This window comes from Furipterus horrens, unplaced genomic scaffold (assembly GCF_987537825.1).
Source record: "Furipterus horrens unplaced genomic scaffold, mFurHor1.1.pri manual_scaffold_11, whole genome shotgun sequence".
In the NCBI taxonomy this organism is placed as follows: domain Eukaryota; kingdom Metazoa; phylum Chordata; class Mammalia; order Chiroptera; family Furipteridae; genus Furipterus; species Furipterus horrens.
In genome coordinates this window covers 93,042,268-93,069,311 of record NW_028327181.1, presented here as the reverse complement: position 1 = coordinate 93,069,311, position 27,044 = coordinate 93,042,268, and the positions used below count along the sequence as shown (strand labels likewise).

Sequence of the window (27,044 nt, the reverse complement as noted above, 5' to 3'; positions counted from 1 at the left end):
CTCTAATTTCAGTTTTGTTTTCAAAAGCCTTTGCAATGCAGTTTGGACCTGTCCCGTGTGTGACATCCAGTGACAGGTCTGGATCTGGGCAGTGGTCTGACATCTTTTCAGTTCCTCGAGTCTTGGGCACAGCGGATAGGACTAGATCCATGTACGCCTGGTTTGCGGGTTAGCCCAAGAGTTAATAAATAACTTGACTGTGTTTCTTCCCTGAGCTTCTTCTCATTTGCCCTCCCTGCTATGTTCCTCTTTTCTGTCCGCCAGCCAGAAAGCTGTGGTTTATCTGCATTGTCGGTCTGCACACGTCTGCAGCCCCGCCCAGAGAAGACAAGGGTAGGATTTGGCCCCAGCCTTTTGGAACCATGACTCCACTTCATGGAGAGAAAGGTTCCCCTGCTTTGGGGTTTTGGCTGCATTAAACTTTTGTTATTCAGTCTGGCACACTCTCATGGGGGCGGGGTAACAGAAGAAGTAGAAAAGAAGAAAAGATTAGTACCCTGGTGCTTACTTCCAGTGCGTCCCAGGGGGAAAGTTGTAATTCTGGTTCCCTCTTGTTTCCTACCCTACTGTTGACTCTCTGCCATTACATGCGTCTGTCCAGGTGCGAGAGACAACGCGGAGGGTGCTTCACCTCATCCAACCTGAGACTGAGACATCTGTCTGTTTCGCCATTAAAAATGGCACATTCTTCTTAACGGGGCGATTCCATTTTTTAAAATCTTCCCCCTTTCATAGACTGACTCAGAAGACATGGCCACTGCAATAAGGGAGGTGGGAGTTTGGAGACAGACCAGGACACTCCTCCTGAAGAATTACCTGATTAAATGCAGGACTAAAAAAAGTAGCGTGCAGGTAAGCTAAATGTTTTCCTTTCTTGTGCCTCGTTGTAGTTTTTTCTGCCTCCATCTTTAAGAGGTGTTTATTTTGCTGGATATTTTTTTATTATAATTTTATATTTTTGGGTCCCTTTAATCTGCTTGTGAAGTAAAAACGCCACAGGAAAGTATCTGAATTACCAGTTTTCTAAATGTTAACAATTCTAATGATTCTTTAGGTTGTTTCTGATATTAGTGCTTAATTTGGAATTCTTAGGCATGCATTTCCCAAGTTGCATGGAATGGAAAATAAGTTTCACAGATAATTTTGTGGAACATCATTTTACAGTATTTTTCCGCCATAATTTCTCATCTTTTGGCCTCTGGATTGAATTGACTAACATTACCAAAATTATGTCATATATTTGTTGAAAGTAATGTTTTAAAGCATACATTACTTTAAAAGGTAAAAAAAAGTAAGAACTCTGGCTAACCAGTTATTAATAATTTTAAAGGATGAAAATATATTGTTTATATTCTCCTGAAACCAGCAGAACAATTAAATAGTAAGATGAAATAATAGATAGTTCATCCCTATTAAAATGGACTATTCAATTTACTTAGATATAATTAAAGCATGAGTTTTAATTTAGAATTAATAAAGACATCCCTGTTAGGGATGTTTGGTAAGTTATTTTAAGTAAATTTATATATGAATAAATTTATTATATTTTATATTTTATTGTATTTTATATTTATGTGTTTACATATTAGTTTATGTCTTTTTTTATGTGACATGAATTTTAAAATTTTGGGTTGGCCAAAAAGTCCATTTAATTTTTTCCATAAAATAAAAGACACATTTTTTTCATTTTCACCAGTAACTTTATTGATTTGGATATTTTGAGTATGTTAGCTATGTTTGTGCGTGGTATGACGTTGATTGTTCTCAGTTAATGTCTTGATTTGATTGCTGTCAACTTCAACTGGTCTGCCTGCCTGTGGAGCATCGTCCACTGAGAAATCTCTAGCAGGAAGCTTCGCAAGCCACTTTTGACACATTCGATCAGTCACAGCACCTTCAAATCGTTGTTTGCATTTCAGTTGGTGTTTTTACTTTTCTTTGAAATGATAAAGCGTGATGTGCTGAAAACGTTGTATATTTTCTTCCATCTTCATATTAAAATGGCTACAAAAATATTCACCAATTTTGATAAGTTTTTTTTTTTAAGTGCATGTTGATATGACAGTTGTTACAATACAATCTAACAAAATTGTTTCAAATGAAGTTAAAGACAACTGAGTGCTACTAGAGCCATCTTATGGAAAGAAAAACCAACAAACTTTTTGGCCAACCAATATTACAGTAAAACTGAATGTAAAGGAAAATTAATATGCATCTTGGGTTAGGCGAGATGCTCAGCACAATATTTCTTTTAGGATAGAATTGTTTTTACTTTCTGTACTTAAAAGCCAAATTTCTCATGTTTTTTTTTCTTAGTATTAGTTATATTATTTGCATAGAAATCTTGATGAATTTTGTTGCTATTATTATACTTCATAATCACCATGCTTTCTTTATTATAGGAAATTCTATTTCCACTATTCTTTTTATTTTGGTTAATATTAATTAGCATGATGCATCCAAATAAGGAATACGGAGGAATGCCTGATACGGAACTTAGCCCTCTGGGCAAATCCATTTTCTCTAACCTAGTGCTTGGATATACTCCAGTGACTAATATTACAAGAGACATCATGCGAACGGTTTCTACTGACCACCTTTCTGATGGTATGGTGAGCTTATATATGTAGTCTGTCTGTTACCGAAAGCCTCTGCAGTGTTTTTCTACTTGCTTTTTTGAGTAAATAACATTCTTAACTCTTAGAGACATGTGCCTTCACCAAAGTATAGTTTTATAAAAATACTCATTTAATTCTCCTGCCTGATTTTTCTTGTGAAACCCTTAATTTATATTTTTGGTAATAAGCATATTTTATTTTATTTGTTTATTTGTTTGTTTATTTAATCATCACCTGAGGACATGCGTATTGATTTTAGAGAGTGAGGAAGGAAAGGAGAGAGGGAGAGAGAGAATTATTGTTGTGACAGAGGAACATCGATTGGTTGCCCCTTGCTTGTGCCCTGACTGGGGACTGATGCCACAACCTATGTATGTGCCCTGACCAGGAATCGAACCCATGACCTTTCGATCTATGGGAAGATATTCCAACTAACTGAGCCACACTGGCCAGGGCTAATTTTATGTTTTAATAGTTTATATTTAATTCTTAGGCCATTTATAAAATAAGTATATTTATACAGGATAAAAGATTTGAAGGAACATTTCATTTTGATTCAGACTCATGCAATAATTAAGAAGCTGAAAGTATATGATTATGATTATAAAGCAGTAGCCTTTTCAGTTTGCCATGCTTATTTATGGAGGTATGTGGTGTAAACCAAAAAAGTACTTAATTTTGGAGGCTGTAACGGTGGCTAAGTATATATTTCTCAGTTTGCATTTCTCACAAAGAAATGGACTAGAAAACAGTGCAATCAATGAGGTACTAATGCATGTAAAGTGGCTGAGAGAGAATCTAAGGCAGGAACTGGAAAAATAACAGAAATGTTCATACTATGGCGTTGATTTAATGAAATGCTCAGTAGTAGAAAATAATAGATTAACGTGTCTTATATAGGATAGTTGTAATTAACTTCCAGTATATGTTATCACATTATTGGATAGTGTATCATTGAATAAGAAGAGGTTTATACAATCAGGAGTCAAATAAGTTTTTCCCCATTGATTTCTTTTTTGCTTATTGCTAGTTAATAATTTTTATCAAACACATATCTTATTGGTACATACCATGTTTATTGGTTTGTCATAGTAAACACAAATAGCCTGGATAGCTATAAGAACTTAGCATGCCAGCTCAAAAACTAATTAGAAATGTTGAGAACAAAATTCATTGGTAAATCAGACTTCCGGCCAAGATGGAGGCGTAGACAGACATGCTGCGTCTCCCTCCACAACTAAGAAGGAATACAGCTACCTCAAAATTAGAAACAACCAGAAGTTCCAGAAAAACAAAGTGCATGAAAGTCCAGCAAACAGAGATATAAAGAAGAAACACTCTTCCAGACAGGTAGGAGGGGCGGAGCTGGGGCAGAGAGGACGCGGTGTGGTGGTGGCAGCAGCAGTGGCAGTGGCAGGCCGGCAGAAAGCACAGTCACACTTTTTAAAAAGTCAGGAGGGATCAAATCAACAAATCAAAACATAGGGAAGGAAGAAACAGTGCAGAAAGAGGAAACGAAAAGTGAGGGAAATGAGAGGCTCAGAAACCTATGGGACAGATATAAGTGGGCCAACATCTGAATCACAGGGTTGCCAGAAGGCGAGGAAGAACTAGAAATTGAAAAATTATGTGAAAAAATAATGAAGCAGAACTTCCCTAACTTGGGGAAGGAAAGAGACTTACAAGTCCAGGAAGCACAGAGAGTTCCAAAAAAACTGGACCCAGAGAGAACCACACCAAGACACATTATCTTCAAAATGTCAAAAATTAAGGATAAAGAGAATCTTAAAAGCAGTAAAGGAGAAGAAGAGAATTATGTACAAAGGGGTCACAATAAGACTGTCAGCTGATTTCTCAAAAGAAACTCTGCAAACAAGAAGGGACTGGCAAGAAGTATTTGAAGTAATGAAAAGCAAAAACCTACAACCATGATTACTCTATCCAGGGAAGCTGTCATTCAGAATAGAAGGGCAGAGAAAGTGCTTCCAGGACAAAGTAAAACTGATTGAGTTCATCAGATCCAAACCACTGTTATATGAAATGTTAAAGGGACTTGTTTAGGAGAAAGAGGATCAAAACTATGAACATTAAAATGACAACTGTATCACAACAACCAACAACAGAAGCTAGGGAACCAAAACAAAGGCAAACTAAGTAGGTAACAAGAGTGGGAAAAGAATTATAGGTATGGGGGACATTATGGGGGGAGGTCAGCAGGGAGGGGGAGGGGGAAAGGGAGGGAGATGGTACAAGAATTAAGAGGCACAGTAGCAGCGAGTGGAGTAGACAGGAAGATACTGAGAAGAACTGTGCACAACCAGTGGGCATGGACTAAGGGGGGCGGGAAACTGGAGGGAGGGGGGCCACTGGGTGGGGGGGAACCAGGGTAAAAGAAATTGGGACAACTGTAAGCATAATCAATAAAGCATATTAAAAATCGAAAAAATAAAAGAAAAAATATTGGTAAATCTAAAATGGAGAAAACCTATACACCAAGGAAAATCAGGTCAGTGTATATTAAATGCCAAAATAGTAGAAACATATATTGATTTTTTAAAAGTTCTGACTTTTTAACAACAGAAGTATCCGAGAGTGGATGCACATACATGCATGGTAACATACTGAGAGGTTGTTGGACTAAACACCCTTTTCATTCAAATCAACCTTGGAGTTGCATGTCTACCTTAGAAGTCTGGAAAATCACAATAATTAACATTTACGTAATGCTTTATCATTGCCAAAGCACTTACATATTTGTGGCTACATTTCATATTAACAACCCCGTGTGATCAGGTAGGTATTGTGGATGAGGGTACTAAAGTTTGGGGAGTTGTTTGCCTGCGCTCACACAGCTAATAAGTAATAAAGTTACATACTAATCCTGTGTGCTTTCCATTTCACCACACGTTCTGAAGCTAGTCTCATGTAAATAAAACTTCAAGAAAATATTTAAAAATTAATGGTATCTGCTGTGAAAGGAGCTGAATGATGACTATGGTGCATTCTTCATATCTCTGCTAAGAAAAAACAAGCAATATTGGGTTTAAGTGGCAATTTTTATTCAAAGAAGAATTGCGCCATAGTTACTAAAATACATATTTAGTATCTGAAAAGGATTATGGAATTTTCTTCATAAGGAGAAATATTTGATAAGCCAGTCAGAGAAAGACAAGCACCATATGATTTCACTCATATGCGGAATCTAATGAACAAACTGAACTAACAAGCAACATAGGGACAGAATCCTAGAGAGCAGGCCGACAGCTCTGGCAGGGCAGGGGCGCAGGTTGGAGGGTGAGGGATCCAGCGAAAAAGAGAGAAGAAGGAAGAACTTGTGGACACAGATAACAGTGTGGTCATTGCTGGGCAAAGGGGCGGTGGCGGGGAGGCAGGTGGGTGGAGGCGGGAGGGGAGATGGGAAGCATAGATGGTAATGGAAAAAAAATACAATTAAAAATATGTGGAAGTAAAATATCTGCTCACTTATCACGGAGTTATTTGTATAGATTTACTTCGAGATAGGTAATTGACCTTCACCCATTACATATAAGTGTTTACTCTTATCATACGAGTAACTTATGTGTTACACTGACATAGTTTAGGTGATTAAATGACAGGTAAATAATGGGTAAAATTGTACTATTGTTTTTTTTTTGTTTGTTTGTTTTGTATTTTTTAGAAGGGCTCTATTCATTTTCTGAGAAGCTAGAGCATAAAACAAGTGTTTATAAAATATTACATTTTTCACATGTAATGCTAAATTTAGTCTATTGTATTAGGTAAACTATTTTAATTTGTGAGTTAACTCTATTGTTGTAATGTTTTATAGTCGTAAATACCAAAGAATATACAAATGAAAAGGAGTTGGTAGCATCCAGCCTTTCTAAGAGCAACAACTTTGTGGGTGTGGTTTTCAAAGACTTCATGTCCTACGAACTCCGTTTTTCTCCTGATATGATTCCTGTATCTTCAGTTTATACGGATTCAAGAGGTAAATACCCTAAAAGAAATTGCAAATCAATTAAATGCATGTTTTTGCTGCTCTTAGTTCAAATTTTAATGGAGTCCAGTATTAGCATTTTTTAACTCTACTTATTCAGATAAGAAAACTGTCAAGTGTAGCATAAAAATATGTACATATATTCAACTACCTATCTACATCTGCATATATAATATAACAATTTATATAATGTCCATTTTCATTTAATACATTTATATAATATCAGTTACAATAACAAGCAAAAATGTATCTTGAATTATATGACTATAAATCTGTATTTTTTTCTCCATGTAGTTGTTTTCAGAAATGGTATATTACATATCTAAAACCTCAAAGTTTTCCACCAGTGAACTTGATTGGTTTTATGTTTGAAACATGGAAAATAGCCTTCAATGCTTAAACCTATGAAGAGATATTATTAACCACAAACATTTGTTGAGCAAAGTTGAAGTCACTATTCTAAGTACTGAATTTGTGACCTGATTCCACAAAAACCATTAGAGAATTTTTTTTTTTCTGTTGCCTTAACCTGGGCTTGTCTTTTCATCTGGAGATGCTTTGAAACTAAGTCATTGTAGAATAACTTCAGTTAAAACAGAAAAGTGACTTATTTTAGCTAATTTTACAATTTCTTTCTATTTGTTTTCATCTACCATTCAGTATCCTAACGCATGTTAACGCATTTCAGAAATATCAAGTAAACAATCAGGAATGTGATATTGTCTTCAAAACATAATCGCTTATTCTCTTTGATCCTGTGTAGATTGCGTAATCATGTTACTTTGGTAAACCTCCAAAAGTTATCTTAAAAAAAAATGCATTTGTAAATTGCGCCAAATCTCATGTCTCCCATTTTTTCCCCATAGCTAGCTGTTCAAAATCCTGTGAGGCTGCTCAGTACTGGTCCTCGGGGTTCACACTTTTACAGGCGTCCATAGATGCTGCCATCATACAGGTAAATAGGAGAAAGGAAGAGAAAGAGGGCCAAACTGTCTTTTCACAACTATGCCCTAAGTCTTCCCAACAGCATTTGGTTTGCCTGCTGGCAAATATGTAAATTACATAACTTACTACAACTCTTTTATGAAAAAACGATGAGGAAGAAGTCATTTTCTGTTTTAATATTTTTGAAACCCACATTTATTAGGTGATTCCTAAGCATATAATTTAGCATTCTATGTGTCTGTATCATTTTATCTGGGTTGACTATAGGGAATATTTATGAAAGATCAGTATTTGCAGATGTTTCCCCTTGAATAAAAATAACTTAAAGTGAATATCTTTGTCTTAATTATAGTAGTAAGTTTTATTTTTTTACTTAATAAACATGTATCACTTATTTGCCAAACATTATTCTAAGTTAGGTACTAATTTAACCAGTTTAATCTTTACCAACCCTATGAGATTGTTGCTGTTACGTCCATTTCATATAGGTTACTGAAGCACAGGGAAGTTAAGTGGTTTTTCCAAAACTCAGTTATTAGTGGAAAAGCTTGTTTAAACTATGGCTTTTTAGCTTCCAAGTCTGTGTTTTCATACTATACTGCCAATAAGATTACATATACATGTGGCAGTTATATTTTAAAGGCACGCTTAGACTCGGTCTGGTGTTTCACATTTTTGTAAAAATGAATAGGAGGCCTTGAACAGAAACCTAATTTGTTAGTTGTCAGACTGCTATGTAGTAAAATGACTATAATAATGCTTCGTGTGAATGGGTGATTGTAAGTATAAAATGAGATGACATACATAGAGTTGTTTTATGAACTCACACATGGTATATGTATTACAGATATGTAATATTATACAAATTCAGTAATACAAAAGTTGAGTATAAAGACAGTGAAATAAAGCATGTGTCACTTGGCTGGTGTTTTAGTGCATTTGTGTTTGCGTCAAAGGCCTTGACCATCTGCAGACCAGACCGCACTGGATGAATAGGCCAAGCACATCTCATTTTAGACATTCAGTTGAATGTTAGGTAGAACATCGTAGGGTTTGGTTTTTTTATTCTTTTGATATGTGCTGAACATATATAGACACACACACACACATATATATATATATATATTAAAACAATAGGACATACTATTTACTTTTTTAAAAATACTACTAAAAGGACATTTTTAATGAGTCATTCTTTCATGGCACTAATATTCATTCTTTAACTCCTTAATTTTACAAATGCATATTTTTGTTTATATGTATAAATAATTGCCTGCTTAAAATAGTAATTGTGAAATGTTATTTTCTTTGACAAATTATTTTATCAAAACTTGTATACTTCCCACCTTCAAACTTTAAACTTTATGGTCTGCTTCCAGAATGAGTAAAATCAGTTTCTACACTATCATTATATTGGGGTCAATCACTTTATTTCAGGTGTGTGCTTCTTGAGGATTGTATTTGTACTGGGTTATTGACTAAGTTTTTGTGTATATTTATCACACTTTGTTTAAGGCTACAGTCAGAGCAAAATTAATGGAATGTATTTACATTTTCCAATTATAGCTGAAGACCAATGTTTCTCTGTGGAAGGAGCTGCAGTCAACTAAAGCTGTTATTATGGGAGAGCCTGCTGTTGTAGAAATAGACACCTTTCCCCGAGGAGTAATCTTAATCTACTTAATAATAGCATTTTCACCCTTTGGATACTTTCTGGCAATTCATATCGTGGCAGAAAAAGAGAAAAAGTTAAAAGAGTTTTTAAAGATAATGGGACTTCATGACACTGCCTTTTGGTATGTTATTAAACATTTATTCAGTATGGTTAAGAATTATATGAAATAAACAAATATTCAGAATTTTAATTTTGTTAGTCACCTGACTTGGTAAGCAGGGTACTGATCCTATGCTTTGGAAGGATTGTCTTTGTCTTAAAACTTGAGACTATTTAACAAGCTTCAGCGATTGATTGTCTTGTTTTAACATAAGAAAAGTGTCATTTGAAGAGTGTTGGTAACACTACGTGTTTAAACTCTTATTTTACATTTTGTTTGAGTTGATGATGTGTGCCCCACGTATTTCAGTGTAATTTTGAGTACATAGCATAGGCGAGGTCTTAGAAACTTAGAAATCAGTTGTCTGGTATAATCCTCTCCCAATATAGCACCATATATACATACATGTTATTAAATTTTAGTCAAAATGATTGAAGTTTGTATATGTGGCTTATAGGCTTTTTTCCTGAAAAAAAGTTATTTGTGTGAATTAAGATGAGAACATACAAATAGCTTATAGAGAAACAAATGAAAAATGTTGTAACAAGTGAGTGTTTTGTATACAATGTTGATTTTATAGAGGGATGCGTTTTTGTTAGTAATTCTAGGTGTATTTTCCTTAATTTCCCTAGTATGTTGTAAGAAAATTTATTTTGACCTCATTTAGGGGAAAAAAGTTAATACATTTTGGGAGAAAAGTTAATAAGCATGTGAGTTGGCATGATAGTTCGTTTTACAAAATTTTATTCCATTTAGCTCAATGCACCAATTAATTATAACACTTTGCCCAGTTGGATATTTGTGTATGACATATTTTCTTTGTTCCTTTTTTTTCCTCCTGTCATTTTAGTAGTGACTGATTTTTAAGACATGTTGGATTATTAAAGCACTTGGTGAGGAAACAGTAGCTGGAAGAATTTAGGCAAATCAGTCTTTCAGTGCCTCAGTTTTCCCTCTATAAAATAATGGACTCATTTTTGGTAATTTAGGTATCCGTTAGCCCTTTTTTGGTGCTTTTTATGAGAGCATACATTAAATCATGATCTACTAACTTGAAAAATAAAGATAAAGTGGAACTAAATACTGTAGAAATTCCATGGAGCTCTGATTTGAGGAGAAATTTCAAGCAAATATAGTGAATCTATTGTTGATCTTGATCTGACTTGTGAGTACTGTATGTGGTAATTATGTCGTTGATTGGTGAGGTAGTACTTATTGTTTCAAGTGCTGTAAGTTATCAAAGGTTTTATTATAGCACATGCCATAAAGAAAATCGTTAGTCATTAAACTCTTATATTTTAAGAAAATCAGAAGTGGTATGTATTATTGAACTTTTGAAATATTATTACTTAAAAAAATATTTATTTATTTTTTAGAAAGAGGGAGGGAGTACTGAAACAGAGGGAGAGGAACATCAATGTGTGGTTGCCTTTCATGCACCCCCAACTGGGAACCTGGCCTGCAACCCAGGCATGTGCCCTGACTGGGAATCGAACTGGTGACCCTTTGGTTCATGGGCCAGTGCTGGATCCATTGAACCACACCAGCCAGGGCTGAACTTTTGAAATATTAGATTTAAATTAATCATGAATTGTTATTAATTTTTTTGACTCTTGCAAATCACCATCTTATATATGTATCAGAGTATAACTTAACCAATACTGTATTTTAATTACTTATACAAGCATTGATTTTTAGTATATGAACATACAGAGAAATGAATAGAGTGTCTTAATTTTAAGGATAAAGTGGCCGAAATAAAGATGAAATTTTGTTTCATGTGATTTGTTTTTAACTGTTAAAATCTATGCTTTTGACTGTAAATGTATTCTCATTTTAGGCTCTCCTGGGTCCTTCTCTACACAAGTTTGATTTTTCTTATGTCCATTCTTATGGCAGTCATTGCAACAGCGTCTTCATTATTCCCTCAAAGTAGCTGCTTTGTGATATTTCTACTTTTTTTCCTGTACGGGCAATCATCTGTAAGTATTTCAACTGGAACTGGGAATAAAGAACTGCCAAAATATTTGATTAATATAGCAAAGTATTATTCTTTGGCTTATTTATAGTCAATTTCCCAAGAGAGAAAGATTGTTATGAGGTTACTGATAAATAAGTGACTTACATATAGCATTGTTGTACTTCCATGTTTATAGCAAAGGTACAAAATAGTCTCAGGTTTAAATTTAACTTGGTTTCATCTGATACATTTCACATACAAATCCTTTGAGTCTGTCTTTTACTATCTTCATATAACATGTGTAAGCAAGATTGTGTAGTAGTGGACTGGTTATTCCTTTGTTTTCCTGAAATTCTGACTGTTTCAGGTTAATTTATATTACAGGATGATGTTATATAAAGATATGTCTTTGTAAATGCAGCTCTTTGGTATGCATTCGGTGTATTGGCTGGATGCTGGCTGTTAATGAGCAGCCTTTGTTTTAAGTGGTTCCAGTTTCCATTCTGATTGGTTTAGGTACCCAAGGCATACCAGCTGTTAAATATTTGATTTCACCTATTTTTTTTAACCTCATAATTTACCTATAATTCATGTACTTTTCTGTATAATTGCCCAGTTTTTATCTGGTTTTGTTTCATATCAATACATAAAATTTATTTTATTTTGTTATTTTTAAAAACTATTTTACTTATTTATTTTTAGAGAGAAGGAAAGGGAGGGAGGAAGAGGGAGAGGAACATTGATGTGTGGTTGCCTCTAGCACTCCCCCATCTGGGGACCTGGCCCATAACGCACACATGTGCCCTGACTGGTGACCCTTTGGTTTGCAGGCCAGCACTCAATCCACTGAGCCACACCCGCCAGGGCTACACATAAAACTTTAAAGATGGCATCTGTATTTAAAAGCTTATTGATTTATTGTTTTGTTCATAAATGTACACAATCTAACTGTAGAAATGCATGGCTGTTCATGGTTTATAGAGGTGATTATGTTTGCCTATTATATAGATAACTCGTCAGTTCAAATTCTTAAATGTATATCACTATTTTTATGAAAATAAAATAGAATAGCATTTAGAAATTGTTTTAATACCAGTGTATATGAACAATGCATTAACCTTAATATTTATATTTTATAGGTATTTTTTGCTTTAATGCTGACACCTCTTTTTAAAAAATCAAAACATGTGGGAATAGTTGAATTTTTAGTCACTGTGGCTTTTGGATTTGTTGGTCTTTTGGCAGTCCTCGTGGAAAGTTTTCCCAAATCATTAGTGTGGCTTTTAAGTCCCTTCTGTCATTGTACTTTTTTGATTGGCATTGCACAGGTAGGTAATATATTTATGTTGTTTTCGCTACATGTTTTCTATTTCATACAGCATGTTGTACTACCATGAATACTATCTCTGATTTGCAAAAAAATAAAAGAGTTAAAATGATAATTGAATACTGGAGTACACTATATTGGTTTCATTTATATTTCTCCATTTTTAGTTTATTTATATTCTCTGTTTATAAATTCTCCAGTTTCTACTTTAGTGTGTCTCAGCAATCTAGTCCATTGTAATAACTCAATTTGTGAGAAGTCATTGGTTTAAGCATTAGATAGTGTAGATTGCTTTATGGCCTGGTTACATCAATTAGTATTAACATCATACTTTATTTTTATTTCATTTAATAATAATAGTATTAGGATTAAATGCCCCAGGAGGGGATGTATACTATGTGCTAGTTTTAGAAGCACAACATTAAAAACATGATTGAAAGGGATTGCTGTGATAAACTTACAGTTTGGTAAAATTCTTACTGTTTTCCTTATGAATTTTTATTTCTAATTGGATAGACTTTAATCTGTTAAAAGGCCCAGTTTGATTACTGTAACTCTGGATATAAGGCATTAGCTAGGCAGTGTTAGCTTTTGCTTATTTTTATCATTTTTATATAATAAAGTTGGTGTTTCTGTTTTTCAGGTCATGCATTTGGAAGATATTAATGAAGGTGCCTTATTTTCTAACTTGACTGAAGGCCCATATCCTCTAATTATTACTATTGTCGCGCTAGCACTTAATAGTATATTCTATGTGCTCTTGGCTGTTTATCTTGATCAAGTCATTCCAGGTAGGCAGAGAATTATTGGTTTTAACTTGAAAGATTTTTAGGTTTTTGTTTTTGTCTGGTCTGCATAGGGTCCCTTAATTTTAATTTTTTTTCTAGCCAGAGCACCCAAGCTATATTCGTTGTTAAAGCTTTTAATTTAATTTTAAATATACATATTTTGTACTTTGTGTCTTAACCACTAGTGAACATAGGAAGATTGTGTAAAAAGAGAGCAGTTTGTTTTGAAAGCGGTTAAGTCTCTAACTGAACTTCTTAACTTGACCATGTCCATCTTCTTTGGCTAAAGTGTTTCATTATTTTACCCTCTAAGGTCCAGAACTATGAGGCAGTGTTGTATTTCCTCCCATTCCTCTCATCTCCTATCCTCCATCTGTAGCTGCAGTTTTTAACCAGTGTGCTGCACGGATTTTTAAAACATGAAATACCTGATATTTAGTCAGGGGCACTGACCCCTCTTCCCTTAGATTGGCAAATAAAAAATGGCTGCAGCCAACATCACAATAGCCATAAGGTAGGAATGAACCAAAATTATACCTTTTTTTTTGTCAGATTGGAAAAAACATATTTTTTTGATGTGCTGCAGAATTTTAGTAGTTTATGTGTGCCATGAGATGAAAATGGTTGACAATCACTGATTTCCTATAAATTAAAAATATTTTTAAATATCCAGTACCCCCTTTACTTTTCTCCTCAAGTTCCTCATTACTTTTGTCTGTGTTCTAGACCTGCACTGTTTTATACGGTAGCTACTAGACACATGTGGCTTTGAAAATTTATTCTTGTTTTTTCCTGTTTTTAAATCCTCACCTGAGGACATGCTTATTGATTTTAGAGAGAGGGGAAGAGAGGAGGAGAGGGATGGAAAGAAGCAGCAATCAGTTGCTCTAGTACACACGCTGACTGAGGACTAAACCTGTGACCTACGCATGCGCCCTGACTGGGAATTGAACCCGCCACCTTTTGGTTTACAGGATGGTGCTCCAACCAGCTGAGCCACACTGACTAGAGCTGTGGCTTTTAAAATTGAAATTAATTAGAATTAACTAAACTAATAATTCCTTTCCTCCTCGTACCAGCCATATTGCAAGTGCTCAGTAGCCACATACAACTGTTACCATATTGTTCAGTATAGTCATAGAACATTCCCATCGTTGCAGAGAGTTGCATTGGGCTGCGCCAGTCTAGACTGTTGTGATGCCTCTTGTCTAATTACCTAACTTAAACCTAAGAACTTTACCATTCCCTTTAATCAAGTTAATCACCTCTCAGAAATCTTAGTGGGCATGCCCTTATTAAATAGGTATACTAATTAAATAGAAACTCATTGTATATTAACATCCTCCACAATACTTTTCTTATATTTAATCTCTCCTTATCATTCTCCTTTTCCTTATTGTATTAAATATTCATTTGTACAGCCTTACTTAACCCATTTAAACACATCTCCACTGTATCAAAATGTTTTTAGTTACTCATATCAGAAAATCTAATTGACTTCAACAAGAAGGAAATCAGTTGTTTGACTTAAAAGGAAGTCCAGGGGTAGGATGGCCTTCAGGGTGTTTGAATGTCATCAGGGGCCCACTTTCTCCCCGCTGTTGCCACCTTGTCTCCGACCCTGGCAGATCTGCTCTTGTGCCCAAGGGGTGTTAGGCTTCCTTGTTCATGGCCAGTGGGAGAGGGAAGGTGCACCTTTCCCCCAGTTAAGCCCTTTGCTTCTGTCTTATTGATTACATGCTTGTGACTGGAGCAGTCACGGTTACTAAAGCATGCCAAGAATTGATTAGATCGATTAGGATCTTCTGTGTAATTGGGATCAGATTTCTTTGAAATATGTGGTCATCTAGAGGAAGCGTGGATATTTTAAAAGTGAGTGTCAGTTGGGGGGGGGATGGGTACATGCTAGGTGGGCAGCTATCACTACCTGCCATAGGTATGTCTCCAGTATCTGTGCTATTACTGTATTATTCTCCTAATTCCAAAACGTATTCTCTACGAGCTATATTTACTTTTCTAAATACTTCCTGTTTTCAAAGACTGTGTAAGATGATACAGTCAAGCTTTGAGGATAGATCTCTTAGCCAGATACAACCTTTTCCTCTTCTGGACTCTTAGTAGCGTTCTGGAGAACATGCCGCGTGTTCCGTATTGTGTTTCAGCCGCTTGGTGTATATGTGTCCTCAGAAAGATTTCAGTTCCTTCGGGCAGAAACTGTGCATTACTCACCTTTACATTCCCATGTACTCTTAGCCACTCCGAAACTATTTATGTCCTGAGTTATTTGTCAGTAAAACTTACTTTTCACGCAATATGGATTTAGTACTTTATATGGATTTAGTACTTTACATCTAAATGTATATTTAGGTTGTTATGTATTTCACATACTGCCTTTATGGTTTTAAAACTCGTTTTCAGAAATAATTTATGATAACTCAGTTTTTATTTTTCAGGGGAATTTGGCTTACGGAGATCATCTTTATATTTTCTGAAGCCATCATATTGGTCAAAGAACAAAAGAAATTATAAGGAGTTATCTGAGGGCAATGCTAATGGGAATATTAGTTTTAGTGAAATTGTTGAGCCCGTTTCTTCAGAATTTATCGGAAAAGAAGCCATAAGGTATGGTTTAATCTTCTCCAATTTAGGCATAAGGATTGCTGATGGAACTGTGCCCCATTTAAATCCTATATTGTAAATAACGTATGTAAGTAGTGTGTGTTTTTAAAAACAGTGTTGATAAGAGCTGCTTGTCTTTTAAGTTCTTATTTTCTTTGAAACCATTTAGAATAAAATTGCTGCTAGATTTGAAATTTTTTGTTTCAAAGAAAAAACTTGGAAGTAATAAAACCAGCTTTTTATAGGGTTATTTTAAGCTTTTTCTATTATGTTGATCAAAACATAATAAATATTAACTTTATAATTCAATTCAGGATATGTTGTTTAAGTTATATAACATTAAATTGTCCTCTGTTAATTTCATAGACCTTTAGGTACTGTGACATAATTAGAATATCAGTTTTAATTTCTAATGACCGAAGAAGTTACTATTTTTTGCGGGATCAGTCAAAATCAAGTTACAAAATAATGAGAAAGCAAAAAGAAATAAAAGTTATAGAAAAAATAGAGTATAATTTGTTTTTTAAGTTTAAGAAATATGTATAAAAGCTGGGGACAGTGAAATACTTAGGATTTAATTAGCAGGCCAGTGGTCTGTCCTCTCAAGGGTAAAATTCAAAATGGTTAATAAAACTTATGTAAAACATTTAAAGTGGAATGAAAAAATTACTTCACATTTATACAGTCTGAAATGTGTACTGATGTGAAATGAATAGCATTTGGTTTTTAAATTCCCTTAACTGATGTAACAAGTATTTGATTAGTTGCAAACAGAAAAGCATCAAAAATAAAAACAAATCTATAAATTGCTTGAGTCAAATGCTTCACTTCGTTTTTAGAAGTTGGCTTATCATGAAAAAAATGAATGAATGGCATTTAAAATGGAGAGGAATACTGTTTTTATCTTGTAGTTTCTTTATAAACTACTTTTATAATTATTGTCAATTCTGGTTAATTATTTTAGTAGGGAGGTACTCTATTATTATTCTTATAGAGATATGACAGCTTTAATAAAAATGGACATGGGAACACACATTTATAAATTGCTTTACTTAAAGTAGACAATGGTATTTTTCAGAATCAGTGGTATTCAGAAGGCGTACAGAAAGAAAGGTGAAAATGTAGAGGCTTTGAGAAGTAAGTAACTTTTCTCCTATTCAGTCCATAGTGTTAAAGTACAAATGGAAAAACAATTTGTATAATTTGTGGGAAATTTAAACATCTTTATCACAATTTTCTCTTTTTCCTTTAGGGATATTTACATTTATTTATGTGATGGATATTTATAATAAAACTAATACCAAAGTAGTAAAAGAAAAAAGTAATATCTATTAAGGTGAAAAACATTCAACTGTTTGAAGAAATCTATGTCCTTTTTCCCTTTATTATCATGCATGTGTGTATGGGTGGTTTGCTTTCTTTTTTCCTTTTTGCCTACAAAGGGTTTCTCAGCCTCACCACTGCTGCTGCCATTTTAGCCAATAACTCCTTTGTGAGAGGCTGTCCTGCAAATTGTAGGATGTGTAGCAGTTTGTCAGCCCGGGTCCTTCAGAACCAACAGAACGTGTATTCTTGTGCACACGCGTACTTACGGAGAGGGAGCGAGCTGGATGGGGGAGGGCGACTGGTTTTGAGCAGTTGGTTCCAATGGCTGTGGTTCCCAGCAGCTCTGGAATCTGCAGGGCAGGCTGCAGCCTGGAAACTCGGGCAGGAGTTGAAGTCGCAGCCTTGAGTCCAAAATTCATAGGACAGGCGGGCGGGCAGGTAAGTGGGCAACTCAGACAGATCTCGGAGGAAATCTGTGCTACAATATTGAGGTAGAAGATCCCTTCTCCAGGAAACCCGCTTTTGCTCTTCGGGCCTTCAGCTGGTTAGAGGAGGGTCACCAGTAATATTGTGGGTAGTCCCCGTTACTGAAAGACAAGGTACTGTCACAGCAATATTTACTCTAGTGTTGACCAAACAGCTGGGTGTCGCAGCTCTAGCCCAACTGGCACATAAAATAAAAAATCACAAGCCGCATCCCTGGTCTCTACCTACTATATGTAACCCTCAGTGTGACAACCCAAAATGTCTTCAGGTCTTCCCAGATGTCCTTGGGGATGGGGTGGGAGGTGAAGGAGGAATGTTAGGCCTCCAGCCCCTACTTGAGAACCACTGGCCTAATGTATAGTGATTTTTCTAGATAGCCTTCATTTTATTATTCTCAAATGTTTGCCTAAAACTTGTTTGAAGTATTTTCATATTATTAAGGTCTGTCGGATATATGGTAATCTCCCCGTTTTTATTCCTGAGATTTGTTCGTTGTACTTCCCTCCCTCCCTTCCTTCCTTCCTTCCTTCCTTCCTTCCTTCCTTCCTTCCTTCTTTCCTTCCTTCCTAGTTTATCAGTAAAAAAAATCTTTTTTAAGAACCAGCTTTTGGCTTTATTGATCCTCTGTGTTATATATTTATTTTTTACTTTCTAAATTTTTTCTCTTCCTTTTTTTATTGTTTTTGCTTTTACATTTAATTCTCTTTTCCCCCTAAATTCTTGAGATAGATGCAGAGATCATTTTATAATGATGCATTTTAAATATGTAAATTTTCATCTAAGCATGTATTTAGCTACATTTCACAAGTTTTGACAGGTTTTTTCATTACTATTCAGTTTTAAATAATTTTCACTGAATTTTTTTGCATGGATTATTTATGTTTTAATTTTTAAGTATATGATGCTTTATCTTTTTGTCATAGATTTCTAACATAATTCCACTGTAGTCAGACAATATAGTTTTATTATTTATGTATTTTTAGCCTTTTGAAATTTATTGGCATTAGATGGCCCAACATACGGTCATTTTTTGTACATGTTCTGTGTGCACTTGTACAAAATGCATGTTCTGCAGTTGTGTGTTGTGTTTCATACCTAGTCAAGTTGGTTACTTGTGTCTTTGAAATCTTCTGTATGTTTACTGATTTATTTTTTGTGGAAATGCATCTCTCACTTATTGAGAAAGAGAAATGAAAAATAAAAACCTTCAATTATAATTGTAAATTTGTCTATTTTTTGTACTTCCTGTCATTGTTTTACTTTTTTAAATTATGTCTTCTTTTTTAAAGATTTTATTTATTTTTAGAGAGAAGGGAAGGGAGAGAGGAAGAAGGGGAGAAACATCGATGTGCAAGAGAATCATCGATGGGTTGCCTCTCGCACGCCCCCCAATCCAGGCTTGTGCCCTGACTGGGAATCGAACTGGCAACCTTTTGGTTTGAGGGACAATGCCCATCCCACTGAGCCACACCAGTCAGGGCTGTCATTGTTATCCCTTACATGTTTTGCAGACCATGGAATTAGATACATATATTCTATAATCAGAGTTAGGGCTTCCTTTAGTCCAGTGATTACATGATATCTTTTTTCCCCTATTTCTTTCAATCTGTTTTTGAAGGTGTCTCTGTTAAGTACTGTATAGTTGTTATTGTTTCCAAATCTGATCTGAAAATGTTTTTCTTCTAATTGTAATGTTTAGTCCATTTTCACTTAATGAGATTATTGTTACACTTGAATTTTAATCATTTATCTTGTTACTCTTTGTCTCCCTTATCCTATGTTTTTTCTTTACCTTCCTTTTTTTGGTTGAATATTTTAAAACATTTTTGAGTATTTTTAACTTTTTAACTTCATTTTTCTTAGTTAATAAAATTCAGAAATCTTAAGTATACAGTTTGGTGAGTCTTTTACAAATGTACGCAGCCATATAACCACTACCCAGATAAAGACGGGGAACACTGTCAAACAGTTTGCTCATGCCCCTTTCCAATCAATACCATCCTCCCTCGATATAGCCACTGTTCATTACAGGGACTGTCACTGTGAATTACTTTTGTCTGCACTTGAATTTCCTATTAGTGGAATCGGTATTACGTCTAAGAGACTTACTCATTGTGCTTTCTGTCACAGTGCTTTGTTCTTTATCTTTGCTCTCTAGCTTTCTTTTGTATGAATATACAATCAGTTTATTTGTTTTCTTAACCAGTCATGCACCACACAATGATGTTTTGGTCAGTGATGGACCACATATATGAAGGTGGTCCCGTAAGATGATAAATGGAGCTGAAAAATTCCTATCACCTAGTGACATGGTAGCCATTGCAACACGTGGCCCAGAGAATTACTCGTGTTTTTGTGGTGATACCCGTGTAAACAAACCTGCCACACTGCCAGTTGTGTGAGGCTGTCGCTCCTCGTGTCAGTGTGCTCTGCACTGTTCACACAGTGACAGAATCGCCAGCAATGCATTTCAGAATGTATGGCTGTTATTACGTGGTGCATGACTCTACTTGAGTGCATTTCTAGGTCATGAGCAGAACTCCTGAGTAGAATCGCTGGATCATATGTTTAACTTCAGTAAGTACTTTGAACATTTTTCTGAAGTTGGTACCCCTTTGGCCAGAATGCACGACAGTTGCAATTGCTCTCCATCCTCACCAACCTTTGGAATCGTCAGCTCTTTGCACGTTAGCCGCCGTGGCCGAGGATAAGAATATGTAAATATGGTTTAATGTACGTTTCTCTAAGGACTAATGCTATTGGCTGAAGATCTTTCTGTTTATTTTTGGTTTTCAGCAGTTTTACTATAATATGCATTGTTGGTTTTTTAACATTTTACATCTGTTCTGCTTTGGTTGTATGGTGCTTCGTCTGTCTGAGGCTTGATGTCTTTCCTCTGCTTTAGAGAGTTCTCAGCCATTTCTTCTGCAGTATTGCGTTTGTCCTGTTCTTCCCTCTTCTGTTACATGCTGTGACTTTTCATTTTTATCCCATTTGTCGTTTATTCTCTTTCCTAAGTTTTTCAATACTGTGTCTCTCTGTGCTCTAGTCAGGGTATTTTCTCCTCACTTTCCTTGTCATCTACTAATTTTCTCTGCAGTTGGGTGTAATCTGCTGCTTATCTATCCTTTGAAATCATTTTCAATTTTGCGGTTTTTATCTTTTCACTTGGTTCTTTCTTTTACATCGTTTTTAGTCCTTTGCCAACATTCTCTTCTGAACATACCATAATGATTTTTAAATCACCTCTGAAGTCTATTTCTGTGCCCATCTTTTCTATTGGTTTTTGGTCTCAGCTTCCTTTCTCCTGCCTGGTTAGTTCCGGCTAAGTGCTCCATATGGTGTATGGACAATTACAGAGATAATCTGATGCACTGGACAACGCGTCTTCCAGCCTGCAGCTGTAGAGACACTGAACCCCAGATCATCTTCATTAAATGAAGAGCTGGACTTGCAGCTGTGGGCAAAAGTAGTTCTTCAGTCATAATACAAATACAGTACTTACTAAACAAACACAGAATAAACTCTGTTTTGCATACCCACGACCCACCGCTGTATCTGAAGCTGGGTTCTCAGATCCTTGTTTCCTGTTTTCCTTCAGTGCGATACATCCATCCAGTGACCTCTCTTTGGTCCATTTTTCCCGTATTTAAATTAAACCTTTTAGGTATTCACTTGGCTATTTACATGCTATTGGTCAATTTCTAGTTTTTTTGCCAATATATTTAACGTGCCTATAAATAGCCTTGGGAACTAATGTTTGTTTATCTGCTTTAATTCCCTTGGAAATTCTTAAGAGTGGGTATACCGACTTGTCCCCAATATTTTGTATACCCTCTTAATCGGTGTGACGAAACAGTTTATTTTTATTATTTATTGTTCATGCCATTGACTATAACAAAGAATTATTATGCTACAGTATTAAATATTATGCACGTAAGTATGCTAGTAACTTTAAATGTGGCTTTAAATTTATTGACTTATTTCAAGATTGTTCTAGTATGAATTGTCTTGTGTAGCTCAGCAGACATAAAAATTATATTTGGATCTTTTTTTTTCCCTGAACTAGATTTGTCCTTTGACATATATGAGGGTCAGATTACTGCATTACTTGGCCACAGCGGAACAGGGAAGAGCACATTGATGAATATTCTTTGTGGACTATGCCCACCTTCTGATGGTGAGAGTTTTCTGATGTAAAAAAAAAAAAGTATTATTAACTAAGGTGTCGGTCACAGCATAATTATTCTTGAAATATGTACTGATTGATTGATTTTTGCCAATGATTTGGAACCAACGTCTGTGTCTGTAAAGTGTTTTTTCTTTTTTTGATTACACACGTTTTTCAATAGTCAATAAAAGATGACTCAATTATGTTTAATAAAGTAAAAAGATTCTAATTTTTTACATATTTTTTATCAGCTTTTTGTGTGTGTTGACTTTTCATTTTCAAGGAAGGATAAATCAATAAATTGGATATTAAATGAGACCTAGAGACATTTCGGGTTGAGAAAATAGACACAAATTTCTAATTAAGCGATAATAGTTCAAAAGGAAAGATTAGTACATGTCAATATGATTTCCTAAACTAGAATTTTAAGAACACTGTCTCAGACATGGAATTGTTCTGTGTGATTGCCTGTAGGTGAGAATTCAGTATGCCAGGTCTATATTTCCACAATAAGCAGAGAGAGTGTCAGTACAACAGTTTACTTAGGAAAGGGCCACATTTCCACGTATTGAATCTGCATCTTTTTAAATGTAGTTTAACGTTTGAAATTTTGTTGCTTATCCATAATTGTGTCACTCTCTGATGGTGGTATTAATATCTTCCATTATCAGAAGAACGTATGATTTCGGTTATGATCCTACATACATATCCCACTGATTTAATTCTTAAGTGACATATAGTAGTGTTCAGTTTATATAAGAGAAGCTAGAATTCAGAGTAAGCGATTTCTCAAGATCACACCCCTAGCTAGGGGAATATTTGTATCTCTTTGTTTTCTCTATGTTTTGTAACGCCCAGAAATGAAGGAAAATTGTTACTGGAATGTCAGTGTAAATAATGCACCAGTTAAGCTTCTGGTTCCTTGCTCTTTCCACTGTGTAATATGCCCTGGAAATGTGAGAAGATGAAATTGGAATATAAGTGGAAGTAAATCACCAATGGTATGGAAATGAGGGTGCACTGTATATTCCAAATTTATGTCAATTCTTACCTTCTATGTCTATTACATACAAATAACTGGATTATTAGTATATAAAAAAGCATGTATACTTTTTAGTATTTAACATGAATTTAAAGGTATATTTTGGTTTCAGGGTTTGCATCAATATATGGACACAGCGTCTCAGAAATAGACGAAATGTTTGAAGCAAGAAAAATGATTGGCATTTGTCCACAGTTAGATATACACTTTGATGTTTTGACAGTAGAAGAAAACTTATCCATTTTGGCTTCAATCAAAGGAATACCCGCTAATAATATAATACAAGAGGTATATTATTCATATTTAAATCCTTGCTTTTATTTCCTATAAATTAACAGCCTTTTGTAGTAACTTGTGTAATAAATCTAAATTTGAAACCTGTTCTGAGTCAGTAAACAAAATCATCACAAAGAATTAGAATTTTGAGTGAAAGCTTTTATGTGCAAAACATTGTCATTGTTTTATCAGGAGGGTACCCGTCTCTCAATACAGATAGTTCTTTGCTTCCTTTTCTTTCACATCACCCCTTCTCATGCACACGCATGTGCACGCGCTCACACACACACGCACACACCGCCTTTACATCGATCCTCTTCCCCACGACCTAGGAAGTCACACAAAAGTAAAACAGACCTTTCCGTCAGGAATCTTCTTCTCTGATTTCAAAATTCTATATGAAGGTTGTCAAAATTAAATTCTGTACCAAACATTTTAAAAGTTGATATTAAAAATCAGAACACTTAAAAACTAATATTAATCATTACATAAATGGTATAGTTTTAAAAATAACGTTGTTCATGCTTCACTTTTACAGGTGCAGAAGGTTTTACTGGATTTAGACATGCAGGCTATCAAAGATAATCAAGCTAAAAAGTTAAGTGGTGGTCAGAAAAGAAAACTGTCTTTAGGAATTGCTGTTCTTGGGAATCCAAAGGTAAACAAATATTAGTGTCACTGATGAGATAATTAAGTTGTTCAATTAAAAAAGTAGGCTGTAGAAATATATATATATATATATATATATATATATATACACACACACACACACATTACAAAATTTAAACATACACAAAATACTATGTTATTATAAATGTAATTATAGTAATAAGGGTTTAAAACTGTAGTCAGAAAGATACATAACATCTTCCCGATAGTGTTCACCATTAGGAAAGGGAATGGAAAGGATGGCCTTTAGTTACATCTGCAATGTTTTATTTCTTGAAAAAAAGTTCTGAGGAAAATATGGCCAGAAATAATATTGATTAAATTTCACTGGTGGCTATTCTCTCTAGTTTTCCAGATATCTGTAATAGTTCATAATAAAATTGTAAAAACAGAACAGAATCAGAGGAAGGGTTCAGTTTTTCGGCGTCCTGCCGATCGGATTCTGTACGTGTCTCTCCTGTGCCGCTCTGTGTCCCGCAGAAACAGCCTTAGCTGATGCAGTGCTCTGCAAGGTGCCAGGAAGCTGCGGTGCACCTGCCTGCAGCCGGGAGCCCCGTTGGCCCTGCCTTCCTGGCACTGTTGCCGTTTAGGGGTGACTCTGGGTTCTGGCTCTATGTTACTGTATCTTTCTCCCAACCCTTGCCACAGTGTTTATGAAATTTAAAATACGCTTAAAACAATTTGCTTCCCTTGAACTAATCTAGGACATGTTTCTCTAATAAGCAGTTGATATATTTACAGAATTTAATTGTGCAGATAAAACCAGGTTAATGTCTTGTTTTTAATTTATTTGATTGTTATTCACTTACGTATTACAGATATTATTAGTCTCTTATAATTAAACTAAAGAAAACATTCATATGCCAAACTAATTTTTAAAAATCTGTGCTCACGTGAGTAAAAAAAATAATAGCTTTCCAGTTGGAAATAATAACTAAAAATAGCGAAGCTTTGCAGTCCACATAAATTTTATATATTTTCGTTTTCATGAGGACTCCCTGCCCTCTCTGCCCTGTCTCATGCAGATACTACTGCTAGATGAGCCAACAGCTGGAATGGACCCCTGTTCTCGTCACATAGTTTGGAATCTTCTAAAATACAGAAAATGTAATCGAGTTACAGTGTTTAGTACTCATTTCATGGATGAAGCTGACATTCTTGCTGGTGAGATTTTTATTTTTGAAGGACAAGGTCATGGGGCCAAATGGGACATTGGACATGGAGATGGCAAATTTTGAGGAACGAAGAAGCTGATGCTTTTAACAAAAAAGGTTTTAAACATTTTTTAAATGACATTTTTTGTGTGTGTGTTGAGGAGGCCCTTAGATGGCTCCAGATTTAATCATTGGGTAAGAGAACTCATAACACTCAGCTAGTCGTACTCATGCATACAGGTTATTACAGTGAACCTGGAAGGTACAAGGAAAGTCAGCGACGGGAAAGGTCACACGGACAAAGTCTGGAGGAAACCAGACACAAGCTTCCAGGAACTCCCTCCAAGTGGGTTCACAGAGGATGCGCTTCATTTGTCCAGCAAGGAACTGCTATGGGCATGTCGTGCCTTAGGGACTCAGTGTCCAAGGTTTTCATGGGGCTCTGGCTGTGTAGGCGCCCTCTGCCTAGCCTGCGCCCAAGTTACAGATCTCCAGAACAAAAGCAGCTGTTAATTAAGTGTGCTCCACAGCGTTGGTAAAGTTGCGTACAGTGGGCCGCCCTTACCTGTTTTGGGAATGGTGGGAACTCTCCTGAAGTCCAGGTCTCCAGGTGCCTGCTAAGGACCACCACCATAAGCAGGACTTTCTAATAATAGTCTCAGGTCTGCTATGTTAACTGTTTCCTGCACAGTTCTCAACACAAACACGTGTTAAAAAAAAATCCAACACGAGATTTTAATAACCATGACAAGATCCAGGACTTTGAAGTTCTAGAGCAACATCTTTCTGTTTATATTATAATTAATAAATTTGGCATGCTATTCATTTTTTCAGTAGTATCCTTGTTTAAAGAGACAACTCGTATTTTGTTTTTGTTGCCTTTTTGTGGTGGTTTCTACCTTTGGTTACAGAGGAAATTGGGAAAGTGCTTGCATTAGGCAGTCTTCGGAAGAGACAAATATTTGGAGCAGCTTTAGGAAAATAGACTCTTATGGCCTGGGTACAGTGTGTGGCTTTGTCATTTAATATGTGAAATGTGGGGAAATTGTATATTTTTTCATTGCCGCAATGATCGCATGCAAAAAATAGGTGATGCAGCTCTAGAATCTTCCTCATAAGGTTGTGATAATTTAATCAGCTAATACATTGGTTCTCATATGGTAATCCGTGAAATATGAATGCCAATTATTAATGCTGTTACTAACTTAAAAATTGAAATGCAAATCTCTGTTTGCAGATAGGAAAGCTGTCATATCACAAGGAATGTTGAAATGTGTTGGGTCCTCAATGTTCCTCAAAAGTAAATGGGGGATTGGCTACCGCCTGAGGTATCTATTCATTCTTTATTGGCTATATTCTATATTATATTCTTGATCTGTTGTTATTATATCTGGGCTTGCCATAATGTGCTTGGCTTAGTTTTTATGGCCCTCACTTTCATTTAAAGTATTCAGAGTTTACTTTTGATCATTTACTGAGTGATCATAAAAAATTATAATTTTTGGTTTTTTCTAGCATGTACATAGACAGATACTGTGCCACAGAATCTCTTTCTTCTCTGGTGAAACAGCATATACCTGCAGCTACTGTATTACAGCAGAATGACCAACAACTTGTATATAGCTTGCCTTTCAAGGACATGGATAAATTTTCAGGTATTACTTACTTTCAGCTTCTTGGTTGTTAAACCAGGATCTTGCATTGGGAATAGGTTTTCTTGATTTACCTTGTTTTCTCTTCTGTGTAATATTTACATACTCCCAGGTGGCCAGAGTTAATAATCTGTTTCGCTTTAGAAAATCAGAAATACTACAAGCTAACATGTTCCTTTTTTGACAAACAGCATGCAAGAACTGTAACTAATATGTTAAGTAAGTGATTGTTTGCT

General features: G+C 35.3%; 1 protein-coding gene across 1 annotated transcript in view; it reads left to right on the top strand.

The window, feature by feature from the left end:
• The first annotated feature begins 741 nt into the window (after nt 1-741).
• ABCA5 (ATP binding cassette subfamily A member 5) overlaps nt 742-27,044 on the top strand; it is a 61,006-nt gene continuing 34,703 nt past the window's right edge. The window contains exons 1-16 of the mRNA XM_090291264.1: nt 742-852; nt 2,403-2,607; nt 6,448-6,609; nt 7,485-7,573; nt 9,130-9,359; nt 11,179-11,320; nt 12,438-12,626; nt 13,269-13,416; nt 15,867-16,035; nt 17,111-17,169; nt 21,914-22,024; nt 23,170-23,345; nt 23,872-23,991; nt 25,028-25,166; nt 26,394-26,484; nt 26,672-26,811. Of these exons, the coding sequence (XP_090147390.1) occupies nt 751-852; nt 2,403-2,607; nt 6,448-6,609; nt 7,485-7,573; nt 9,130-9,359; nt 11,179-11,320; nt 12,438-12,626; nt 13,269-13,416; nt 15,867-16,035; nt 17,111-17,169; nt 21,914-22,024; nt 23,170-23,345; nt 23,872-23,991; nt 25,028-25,166; nt 26,394-26,484; nt 26,672-26,811 (2,272 nt within the window). The 5' untranslated portion in view covers nt 742-750. The remainder of the gene's footprint in view (nt 853-2,402; nt 2,608-6,447; nt 6,610-7,484; nt 7,574-9,129; nt 9,360-11,178; nt 11,321-12,437; nt 12,627-13,268; nt 13,417-15,866; nt 16,036-17,110; nt 17,170-21,913; nt 22,025-23,169; nt 23,346-23,871; nt 23,992-25,027; nt 25,167-26,393; nt 26,485-26,671; nt 26,812-27,044) is intronic.